Here is a 12547-nt window from a genome sequence, read left to right as displayed (position 1 = left end):
GTCCTGGGGACTATGACATCATGTCCTACCTCCAGCCACGAACTCACTCTTCAGATTTGTGTGTTTCATTAAGTGTGTGTGGGGGGGATAACGACAAACAAATAAACAAAACAGAAACAAACCCAAATCTGCAGCCTCTGTAAATGTGTTGCTTCTGTAGTCTGAACCTAAAGTCTTGGGACTGGTAAAATGGCTCAGAGGATAAAGGTACTTGCTACCCAATCTGATGACTCTAGTTAGACTCCCATTCCCGCTTGGCGGAAGGAGCGAACCAGCTCTTGCAAATTTCCCTCTGAGCCCACACAAGCGATGTGGCGAATGTGCTTGAGCACGCTCCCCCAAGCAAATTAACGCAATAAAAAGACTTAAAGGCTTGTCTGCTGATTGGTGTCTCCATTAAAATGATTACTCCCCCCCCCCCCCACATACGTAACCTCACTTACACACAGCAAGGAGGTGGAGACCATCTAACTACTTTTCTGCTAAAGCTGAGGACCCTGGCCACTCCTGGAACCTACTCCCCACATCCCCTCAGGACCCTCATCATTGTTCAGCAAGAGCCTTCACGAGTTATCCTTTGATATGTTGTAGGCAGCCTCTAACCACCAGCAAGCCTCTAGCGTGCAGCAAAGGAGAGATTCCAAAGTTTTCCATGAGCTAACACCGGTCACCGCCCCCGCCCGCCCCCCATCCCCGTCGCCCCGCCCCCACCCCTTGTCGCCCCGCCCCCGCGCAGTTTCCTATTATGAAACTGCCTGGAGGTTAATATTCATGAGGATGCCTATGTGTTTGTCTTTGGATTCACCTTCTTATTTAGCTTCTCTAGGAACATGAATTATAAGCTCAATGTCCTTTATTTATGGCTAGAAACCAAATATGAGTGAGTACATCCCATGTTCCTCTTTTTGGGTCTGGCTTACCTCACTCAGGATAGTGTTTTCTATTTCCATCCATTTGTATGCAAAATTCAAGAAGTCCTTGTTTTTTACTGCTGAGTAGTACTCTAATATGTATATATTCCATACTTTCTTCATCCATTCTTCCATTGAAGGACATCTAGGTTGTTTCCAGGTTCTGGCTATTACAAACAATGCTGCCATGAACATAGTTGAGCATAGACTTTTGTTGTATGATAGTGCCTTTGGGGAGCCTAGGCAGTTTGGATGCTCACCTTACGAGACCTGGATAGAAGTGGGCGGTCCTTGGGCTTCCCACAGGTCAGGGAACCCTGATTGCTCTTCGAGCAGATGCGGGAGGGGGACTTGATCGGGGGAGGGGGAGGGAAATGGGAGGCGGTGGTGGGGAGGAGGCAGAAATCCTTAATAAATAAATAAATTAAAAAATAAAAAAAATAAAAAAATAAAAAAAAGAAACTGCCTGGAGTGGACTCATTCTCCTCCCTCTTCTTCTCGGATGCTCTGAGGGTCAGGTTGAAGCTTTTGCAGCTTTGGGCTAGGGTTCAAATACCAACTGTGCATTGGCTGCATGCAAATTTTAGTCAAAAACGTATGGCCACAAGGCATATTTTGTCTCCTTGCATAGTTTCCACCTGCCTCCGTCTCAGCACGAATACTGCAAGAAAAACGTTTACCGTTGCCGGTTTGGCAGAAAGAAGTGTAAATGTTATGTTAGTGGTAAGACTACTTAATCCTGGCCGAGGAGTCGCTAGGGAAGTGTGACACGAATTGACAGATGTTAAATGGCACCTGCTGTCCCCCGTGCAGCACAAACAAGGCATGTGGCTCCCAGCAGGTGAAAACTCCTCTGAGGAGTGGAAGGTGGGACTGGCCTGCTGTTTCTTTCACGCTCTCAGCCCAGGGCCCTGGGAACGAAAGTGGATAAGGGTTTTCGGCTTTTCAGGCTAGCAAAACACCCGGGTGTCTTAGATCCTTCAGCTCTTAGTGAGTGGTTTCCTAGACTAGGCGGGAGTTTCTTCAGATTTCAGGAGGCTTTGATGACACCAGAAGTCCCCAGAGGGTGGATTCTTGGAAACAAGACAAGAAAAGGTGGATAGCTGTTTTCTGGAAAAAGAAAGAGCAAAGGGCACTGCATGGTTCTCCCTGGGCCTTGGCACCAGCGAGGTTGAAGGGGCAAACCAGCTGAAAAAAGACTAACGGTTTGTAGCATTAAGAACACAGACGCTGGAGCCTGCTTTCCAGGGCTCACCCTTCAATCGATGTTAAGAGGATTGTTGTGCCTTTGTCTGTTTTTCAGTAACTGCTAAGGACCACTGAACTTGAGCACACTCTGTAAGCGCATCTGGGGGACGCGGGCACTCCTGGTGTTTGAGAGAAGATGCGAATGTTGGGTATCTACCTGCGAGAAAGTAAAATCGGCATTCATTCTGCCATGGGCCAAAATACATTCCTATGTTATTGAAATTTTGACTGCACATATCGCCTGAATTGTTGTTGTTGCTTCAGTGAAATACCTGAGGCTGGACACTTTATAAAGGAAGAAGGGCTATTTCATTCCATAGTTTCGGGATCCCAAGAATATGAAGCCAGCCTTGGTTTCTGCTGAGGGATTCATTGCGTGGCAGGAACATGTGTGCGCTGTTCAATGGATAAATAGGAAGCAGAGACAAGAGAGAGGTTAGGGTTGCTCTTTTTTGACAACCCATTCTCTTGGGAACTAATCCACTCCCATGAGATCTGACCCTCTCCCACAAGACAGTAATAATTCATGAATTCTATGACCTAGTTACCTTCTACTGGACCCAATCTCTTTTTAAAAATTATTACATTTTATCTATCATCTATCTATCTATCTATCTATCTATCTATCTATCTATCTATCTATCTATCTATCTGCCTCTCTCTCTATGTGTGTGTGTGTTCGAATGCATGCATGTGTGGAGGTCAGAAAACAACTTTTAGGAGTCTGTTCTCTTCACCATGTGGGCCCCAGGGATCCAACTCACCTCAAGTCATCAGACATGGTGGCAGGAACCTTTACCTTCTCAACCATCTCGCTGGCCCTGCACCTCACCTCTTAACGAACCTATCTCTTCAAACCTGGAACACCAGGGACCCAGCTTCTCATACATGAACTTGTGAGCCTGTGGGGCATACTGTATCCAAACCATAGCGAGTATCTTATAGTTGTTCATGGAACAGATAGGACTTCTGTCTGTGTCTTTCTTTTTTACCCATCAGCTCCTCAGGCAGGGTTATCCTATTACTGAACTCAATAGAAACAGGTGGAGGCTGTCCAGCTGAAGGGAATTATCCTGGAAACCGATTGGCTGGGTCTAAACCCTGTACTTTCAGCCTCTCATCTCATCCAGCACAAGCTCGGGACACAGTCAAGGATACACCTGGAGGCTCTCCAGAGACCCTTGGAGACAATGAATCAGCTTTTTCATGAGCCACTCCGTCTGGGAAAGTCCTCAGGGAAGCCAAGTATATGGCTAAACTAGGAGCCATTTCTGTCCCAGGACTCTGGCTCGTGCCCTTTCTCTTGAGCAGTAAATTACTCTTGGCATTGAAAAACATGCTTTGGTGACATGTTCCTGATGGCTATGGGAGGAACAGAGTCTGGATGTCTGAGCACAGAAGCCATCACTCACCCCGAGCTCAGTCTGACCCACCTGACTCCAAGTTTGCTAGTGTGAAGATTGTCACTGACCGTGGCCCTCAGGCTGACCAGAAAAAGAATCCCCTGATTCACAGTGAGTACCATGGTGTACAACACATCTCCCCCAGATGGAGCTGATGTACTCCTGACAAGCTGCTGAGGAAATTACCTCTCATATGAGCGGATGTGGCAGTGATTGGCCACTGGGTCACTTAGTGGCTGTTGCTCTATTCCCAAAGAAACCGCCTTGCTCAAGGTTCCACACACCTTCAGGACACAGCTGGTGCTGAGGTCAAATGTCCCATCCCACTTTCCTCAAAAGGAGGCCTCTTGGCTTTCGTAGAGTGGTGATGGATTGCTAGTTAGAGTCGCTCTCCTCAGCTCTGCCTGTTTCGCTACCGTCCAGGTGCACCTGCCTAGATCCTCAAAGTTTACGTGAACAACTCTCCGTCACAGGGTTCGTAGTCAGGACACCTCAGCTAGGTGACCTTCTCTTTGTGAATGCTGCTCCTCCTAAGGTAGTTTTGCTGGGTGTGACGTTAATATCATCCTAGAAAAAATGACGTGGCTTGAATAGTTAAAAGGAAAATAAATGTTGTTGGATATAGGTCTCTGACACATGTTTGACCTTAAGGCCACAAAAGACCTCTAAGGGAGGCCTCAGGAGAGCCAGCAGCATCTGAAGCATCAAAACTCCAAAGCTCTAGAAACTTCCACAGGAAGTAAAAAGAAAGGCAGGTTGATGCTGTGTTTCATAGCATGGATATGTGGCATGCCAAGGGGAGCCGCTGGGGGAGGAGATGGCTGTGAGATTAGTAGAGATATGAGGGAAAGTTGGAAACAGGACAAAAAAAAAAAAAGAGGAGGCAGAGGGGACTTTCTTTAAAGATGGGAGAGTGTGTTTAATTTCCTGCATTAGTTACTTTTAAATGGTTTACTTATTTTTTTTTAAAAGAGGACATCTGTTAATTTGCTGCAAGAAGCTTTGTAATTGGAGAGCTAATGGCCTTCTATGGGATGGGAGGGTGGCTATAGATTTGTGCAAATTAAACCTCACGATGCATGCCTGCTACAAGAAACCCCACCTGTGTGTACAATGCACTTAAAGGATTAAGGCACACTTTGAAATTATGATATGTTTTACCTAAAGTAGCCATCTTCCCCCTTAAGCTTTTATTTCCTTGGAGGAGGGAGGAGACCACCGCCTGCCTCTCACAGGCTATCAGGCCCAGCAGGTACTCTGTGGGCCTTCAGGAAGGCTGATGCACAGGGGGATGGGGTGTGCTGTTTCCATGTGTTAGCACAGCAGTGACAGAACTTACCTTCACCACTTGCCGTCCCATTTCAGAGACCGCATGTCTTCGTGGTGGCATAGCTGGGATTCTGTTTCAGTCACTTACAAGAAGTTAATAGGACTTTAGGCACAGGGGACAAGTTTAGGAGTGAGAGGGCCAGGGAAGACAGAAAAAGGGACTTCTTGAAAATTGCTGTGGTCACCCTGTTCCCTTGGGGGTCACTCAATAAATGAAAAGTCTTCGTTTACACAGAAAACTACATATTTTTAGTTTTGAGATTTTTTTTTCTTTTGAGACAGGATTTCACGTATTAGGTCAGCCTCGAATTTCCTATGTAGCCAAAAAATGACTTTGAACTTTTGCTCCCCCTGCCTCCACCTTTTGAGTACAGCAGCAACACTGATGAAGGCCGATTATTTAGCTCAGGTAGAGAAGTCTTTCCCTCCCTTCGATTTACCAGTACAGGAGGAGAGGTTACTACTGAAAGAATGGCCTTCATTGGCTACATTGGTCCTCATTGCCACTTTGATAGATTTTGGTGGCCAGCCTAAGGGGCTGCAAGAACATGGTCCCTGGGAAATGCACTGATAAGGAACCAGTTTGGAAGAATCTGAAAACCACACACAGGTGTCTAATAAAAACATAGAGGCTTTATTTTAAAAACACTCATCTGCTGCAAAAAAAAATACATAGAAAAATAAAGTTTGGTTAGAGTACTTTACCAGACTTCAGCTCACAAACTCGTCTGCTGCAGATCAGAGTGGAGTTTGCTAACTGACCTATGAAATGGAATGGAGGCAGGTCACCCCGGTGACATGGTCCAAGGCACCATCCCCTTTAGAGGGTCGAGACAACAGATTCCATGTCAAATATTTTCTGCCAGTTCAGGTGTGGGTGAATGACTAGCTCCAGTCGGGAGGAAACAAGATGGAGTCAAAATAATTTTAAACACACACCTTTTCTTTCTTCCTCCTTTTTTTTTTTTGCCACACACAATGCACTATAGTCTTTTAATCCTAGGTGAAGTGCATGCCGAAAAGGATTCAATTCAGAAGGAGAGGAGAGAGAAAGCCAGCACTAACTGATGAGCTTCAAAAGATGGATAAGAAGGAGAAGTGAACCGGTCGCCTCTGCCTTTTGTGTGGTCTAGCGCTGCCCCAGTGGTCAGCAGCAAGCAGCAGCAAGCTATCCTTATTTAACAGGGAACCTGCGGCCTGGGCTGGAAGAAGAATGGGGTGCAAGCGGCCAACTTTCTATCAACTCCCTTTGGCAGTTTTGCCACCAGCAGTAAATTGGCCCGTTTAGAAGGAGGAAATTAAAAAGATTTCTCACGGCACAGAACTGAGTGGCGGGATAAAGGGATTTCCTGGCCCCAGAAAGCCTCACTTATAATACCTGTGCCCCCACCTTCCGAATCTCCCCATCTTGCAGGTTACCTGAGCTAACAGGATGGAAATGGAAAGGCAAGCTTTTCTCTTTTCCACTCTTTCTAGCATTTTAGGTGAGTCATCGAACTCAGTTCTCCAAGCTTTGCCACAGTTTATCTGAGCATGGAGGCCACAGCAGGGAAGGTGCTCTTGGAAGACAGTTTCCCCCTCCCCCGCTTGCTGGTTGGCCTGGGCTGACAGCCATGGACCCCCGCGACTTTCCTAGACCCCTTTATCATACCAGCCCTTCATTTTGGACTTAACCTCCTCTGCCTCTGAGGATCCCAGGACCCCAAGGCTGTGAGTCTCTGAACACACAGCCCTCAGAAGCCTCACAAAAGCTGCTCTGATTGTCAACTCTTGCGTCTTTAAATAGGGATTCGATGGTGAGGGTTTTCAAAGGAAAGAAGCAAGAGTTGCTAGTTCATTGCTTTTTAATTACGTTTTTTGGTCAATTTATGATCTGTCTGTAGTTAGCTTTTTTTTTTAAAACCAGGAAAGCTAAAACTTGAGAGTGGGGGAGCAGATCTTTGGCTAAATAAGTTTAAAATAAGTTCAGATTAAAAGCCTGAACTGAGATGTCTTGTAGGGAAGAGAGGGGGGGAAAAAAAGAAAAGAAAAAGAAAGAAAAGAAAGGAAGTGTGAATTCAGCTCCTGACTCAAATTCTCATGTGAAGACAGAAAGGCCTTTTCTTTACTAAGTCATGACTGAGGCGCTCACCTGGAGTGGGGAAAGCCCTTAGGTTTTTGCCTTGGACAGGTAGAGCCTGTTTTGAGGCCCACCCCTGGAGGCAAACAGTTTACACAGCTTGTCGGAACCCCCTCTCTGTGTGCACCCTGCTCCACTCGGCCGCCCTGTAAATCCTTGAAGTGGTGTACCTATTGCAAACCCGGGGAGAGGTTAAAAGTCCCACCTCCCACCCCCTTGTGTTGCAGGCCGACCTGCCTCAATAGCTCAGGTCTGTTTTTACTTCTTCAAATTTCCCATTTACCCTCACTTTTACAAGGGCAGAGAGAACCCCTGGTCATTGTCCAAGGCCAACAAGAGACTTTTTCACCCGAGTTTAATTCAAGAGGACATCCTCATCTAAGGGGGCCGGCACCCCTCTGCTTGGCCCTTCTGTGATGCGCAGTTATGGGAGAGGCTGGAGTTTGCAGCAAAAGACGTCTTAGGACCCAATGTAGCCATTGCCGCCAAAGTCACTCTCAGTTCTAGAAACAGACTTGTCTGGCTCTCTCCAAACAGGGAGCAGAGAGCGGTGACCTACAACACTTGAAACTGTGACTGAATACTAAAAATAGCCACTGCCCCAGGTCTTTCACTGGCCCCCCAGAGAAGAACTGGAATATTCCCTGGGAACCCCCAACCGGTTTGACTCTGCACACTTCTTGCTCCCGACTCCTTGACCTCAGCCATTTTGGCGTTTTTTTTTTTTGTTTTTCCCCTAGAGACCCCAGGGGAAGGAAGTTTCTGATTTATGAACTTGTCCTCTGAACTGCTGTTACCAGAAAGTTGGACGCCAGCTGCCCAGACAATAAAGGTACGGGTAATAGGGGTAGCTGGTGTACATGGAAACCAAGGAGGGGCTAGACAGGCTGTCTTCTTTCAGCGCTGGCAAAGACAGAGGGGAGGTCTTCTCCAAGACTCCCAGGTCTTCCGACAGCTGCTTTCGCTTAGTCTTATAGCGTCTGTTCTGGAACCATATTTTCACTTGGGTTTCAGTGAGCTTGAGGTTCTTGGCTAGGTGAGCCCTTTCAGGGGCAGACAGGTACTTCTGATGGCTGAACTTCCTCTCCAGCTCGATCACCTGAGTGTGAGAGAAGGCAGCCCTGGAGCGCTTCTGAGGCTGCTTGGGGATCTGGGGGGTGCTTGATAAGTCGCCTGGAGTGTGTTCACAGTCCAACAGATAGGTCTCAAAATGCCCATCTGGAGAAGGACAGAGGAGGAGAGAATGAAAAAAGTTACATGTTAGCCCGGAATTCAATTCTGCTTTCAGCCGCCAAACAAACAGCCCACTGTCATCTTGGATACATTTCTTTTTTTTTCCTTGCCCGAAGGAGAAGTAAGTAGGTTTTTATACTATGTATTTGTTTCTAATAATCAGTGTGATTCACAGTTAAACTTTCTGCCACGTTATGTCATTGAAACCGGGATCCTGGATGTGTGTAGCAAAGAAAGGTGGGAGACAGGAACAGGGAAAGCGAGGCATCATGGGGACTAACTAAGGCTTGTGGGGATAAGCCAGTTCATCTTCTTCCCAAACACAATTCCCCTCTCTGTAACTGCGGCTTACTTGCATGAGAACTGATGGGGGAGGGGGGGAGGGACAAAAGGCGACTCGACATTATTCTAAAGACCTAAAGGGACATTCATAATTTTATGGCTCGTGGAATGGAGATGGAAAGGGAGCCTGGGGATTGGCTTGATTTATGAATATTAATGGATTTGCTGTTGTTGTTAGTTCTAGTCGCCACTGGCTGGAGTCGCTAGAAAAAGAGCCAAGCCGATGGCAAAGTTGTTAGCGGCCCTCAAGGTTGATGCCAAAGGTGGTTTGGTGCCGAGGACGGTGAAGTCCCTCCTGTGGCCATGAGCCCCATATGCCTGCATTCAGAGCTTGGGACCGCCAACGTGGGAGCAGTCTTATTCCAGTGCAGCGCGCCCGCCTCCAGGTCTATTCCGCTTACCTGTCTCAGGTTCAGCCGCCGTCTCTGCGGAGCTGGGTGGGATATTTGGCGGGTCCCCTAGAGCCACGCCGCGACCTCTTGCTTCCTCAGGCTCCTGAGCGGGTTCCCTTCTCGGGTCTGGTTGGCGCTGATGCTGCGGGCTGCTCGCGTGTCCCCCGCGCCGCTCCGCGCGGTCCCGCAGGATGTCCTGGATGAGGAAGGAGGTGAGCCGCTTAGACTGCGAGGGTGGCGCTGCCCAGGGACCGCGGCCACCCGACTCCACCCGCACATCTCGGGGCTCCACGGTCCTGAGCATCTCGACTCCGCTGTGCATCGCTTTGCTTTACCCCGGCCGCGAGCACTTATAGCCTTGGGGAGAGCCGCGCAGCCTGCCCATTGGCCGCAGGAACACTGTTGCTCCCCGATTGGCTGCCACGGGCTCCAGGTGACCGTGAAGAGGCCAGTCCTGAGCCTGGTAGGCTCCAGAGTCTTTCGTTGATGCGCCCTTAGCTTTCCCTGGTTCCTCCCACTCACCACAAGCAGCTCAAGCCCTTTCTGCAGTCTGGACATAAACCCCAAACCCTTACTGTAAAAGCGATGCGGAAGACCTGAGTGTAGCTCTCAAGAGGCTGTCAAAGCGCGGTGGCCCACCGAGCTGAGCAGGCAGGTATCTGCCGCCTACCCTAATTGTGTTAATAACAAGAGAAATTGACAGCAGAGCCAGATCTACTGAGTTTAAGGCTGTCCTAGGTCTGGTAGCCAAGTAAACGCTCGCACTACCCTGGATTCCCGGCTGGACACATCTGGACAACCAGCAAAAATCTAATAGGGAAGGACAAAGTAGTATGGCAATGTCACATTTACTGAGTTGACCATGTACTGTGACCCCAGTATATATATAGTTTGAAATAGTTATAGGTTCACAGGAAACTGCAAAAGTAACAACTGCAATGGCCCTGATGCTCGCATCTTTTTATTTCATTTATTGAGTCTGTGTATAGACCGTGAATAAATCCCCCTCCCTCCCAGGCCCACATATAAATGCTGCTCCCCAGGGTTGTAATTTGGGGAGGTGCTTTGAACCTCTAAGAGCTGGAGCCAAATGAGAGGTCCTCAGGTCCTGGAGGATATGGGGATTTTAGAACCCCTGTTTCTCCTCCTTTCCTGACCCCAGTGTATGAATTCTCCCACCGGCCCATGCTCCTGTCACACTGTGCTGTCTTCATTTGAGGTCCCCAAGCCTTGGACTTGAACCTCTAGACCCATAAACTAAAGCAATCAATCATCCATTTATCTAACTGGTCTCCAGCTGGGGTTTGGCTGTAGTGACAGAAACCTAGCAGGGGAAGTCGCTTTTCTCTGCCCAGGTGTGCAGTTGCCCTGTGGTAGGGCAAGTGACATGATGGTTCCTTTGGATCACCAGCTTGGCCATTAGTGAGGCTCACCTTTGGGTGCGCCTGAGAGGGTGTTTTCAGAGAAGGTCAATGGGAGTGGCGGAGGGCAGATATTTACCCTGCGCGTGTGTAGTTCCATGTCTGCAGGTCAAGACAGAATCAAAAGAGGGAAAAAGAAGAGAGAAAATTGTGTCTCCTGGCTGACTGAGATATGAACAGCCTCCTATGCCTCCCCTGTGACAGACTTATCCCCTCAAACTGAGGACCAAAGTTAGCCTTTTCCTCTAAATTACTTCTGTTGGATATTTGGTCACGGGGCTGAGGAAAAAACTAGCTGATACAAGAGGTGCAACCCAGCAGTCCAGCTCTTTGAGCTTCTGTGCCACTGTTTCCACAGCAACGAGGGTCAGTTCCTCTGCATCCTCTTCAGCATCTGTTGTCCTTGTTTTATCTCAGACATTAACATATGTTCCATGTTGGTTTATTTGAGCACGAGTTTTGTATTTGCACTTGATGGCTTGTGATGTTGTTATCAGTCAGGCACAGGTCTTCACTGATGAGACAGTATAAAGTTCTAGTCTCAAAATAAATCCCAGATGGATCAAAGATGTAAACACAAACAGGCACACAGGGACTTTTTTTTTAAACCATGCTTATTAAAAAATTGCAAATCAAGGGGCTGGAGAGATAGCTCAGTGGTTAAGAGCACTTACTGCTCTGTGTCAGGCAATTGTAAATTGCCTGTAACTCCAGTTTCATCAGGGGAGCTGATGCTTCTGACCCCTGCAGGCACCTGCATGCACATACACACAGATATGCAAACATAAACATCATTTTTAAGTAATTTTTTAAAAGAAGAAATGCATATCAAAGCCACACTGATATGCTCCTTTCTAGCCATCAGACTGAGAACGATCTCGCTAAAGTGCCATCCGGACTGTGAAGAACTGCAGTGCACAGAGAATAAACGGATTTGCGTACTTGGATGGCAACTTGATAGCATCTCTCTCTTTTTTTTAAACTTTAAAAAGAAGCCTTTATTTATTTTGTAGCATGTGCATTACAGGAAACAAAACACAAGAAGCCAAGAACAGTCACCCAGCCACATGCAGCTCAGCTTGCTGTGTCCCTCTGGGTGCTGCAAGTGTACACACGTTAGGTAACTGAGGTTACACAGTATGCACCATGCTTGCCCCCACACTGTGATTATTCCCCATCTAAAACCCCACGCTACATGAGTGTGTGTATTCTTTTTTTATAAATATTTATTTATTTATTTATTTATACAATATTCTGTCTGTGTGTATGCCTGAAGGCCAGAAGAGGGCGCCAGACCTCTTTACAGATGGTTGTGAGCCACCATGTGGTTGCTGGGAATTGAACTCAGGACCTTTGGAAGAGCAGGCAATGCTCTTAACCACTGAGCCATCTCTCCAGCCCGAGTGTGTGTATTCTTGATAGCATCTCTTTACACTAAAAATGAACATATCCTTCAACACAGCTAGTTCAGCTTTTGCCCTGGAAACTCATAAATACCCAATGTCTTGACCTGGGAACCCATTTTTAGTCCAGTCACAGAGAATCAATTGTGTATATAAAAAGTGTAACTACTTATAATTTATATCCAGATGTAGATAAGGAGCATATGTTTACTTAGTAGGACAATTGTGCCTACTTTGGTGACATGGAGTCAGTCAGGCTGAGAGAAGGAAGGGAGGGAGAGCTGAACAAGGTCTGTTCCTTTCTACTCACTTATAGTTCTTAAAAATTACAAACCTGGCGTTAGAGAGATGACTCTGTGGTCAAGAGCACTTGCTGCTCTTCCAAAGAACGTACTCAGCTCCCAGGACTCATCAGTTGGCTTTACACCTCTGTAATACAGATCCTGAGACTCTGATACCTACATCTGAATCTGCAGGCGCTCAAATATGTGGGAGGGAGAGAGAGAGAGGGAGAGAGAGGGAGAGAGAGAGAGAGACAGACAGACAGAGAGAGAGAGACAGAGAGACAGAGACATGGACACAGAGAAAGAGACAAAGGGAGGGAAGGAGGGAGAGAGAAGCAGACAGAGACAGCACAGAGATAGAGAGACACACAGAGAGAAAGAGATGGAGGGAGGGAGGGAGAGTGAGAAAGAGAGAAACAGGCCAACACACACACACACACAGAGAGAGAGAGAGAGAGAGAG

At 47.4% G+C, this 12547-nt stretch overlaps 1 protein-coding gene across 1 annotated transcript; it reads right to left on the bottom strand.

Moving 5' to 3' along the window:
• Positions 1-7803: 7803 nt before the first annotated feature.
• On the bottom strand, positions 7804-9281 carry Nkx3-1 (NK3 homeobox 1). Its single transcript, XM_075950168.1, has 2 exons — positions 8987-9281; positions 7804-8228 (listed from the first exon to the last, which is right to left on the bottom strand). Exons 1-2 carry the CDS (start codon positions 9279-9281, stop codon positions 7804-7806), a joined length of 720 nt encoding a protein of 239 aa, XP_075806283.1.
• Between the last annotated feature and the right edge of the window lie 3266 nt (positions 9282-12547).

Source organism: Microtus pennsylvanicus, chromosome 15 (assembly GCF_037038515.1).
Source record: "Microtus pennsylvanicus isolate mMicPen1 chromosome 15, mMicPen1.hap1, whole genome shotgun sequence".
In the NCBI taxonomy this organism is placed as follows: Eukaryota; Metazoa; Chordata; class Mammalia; order Rodentia; family Cricetidae; genus Microtus; species Microtus pennsylvanicus.
The sequence above is the reverse complement of the archived record's forward strand: the minus strand, read 5'-3'. Positions and strand labels throughout refer to the sequence as shown.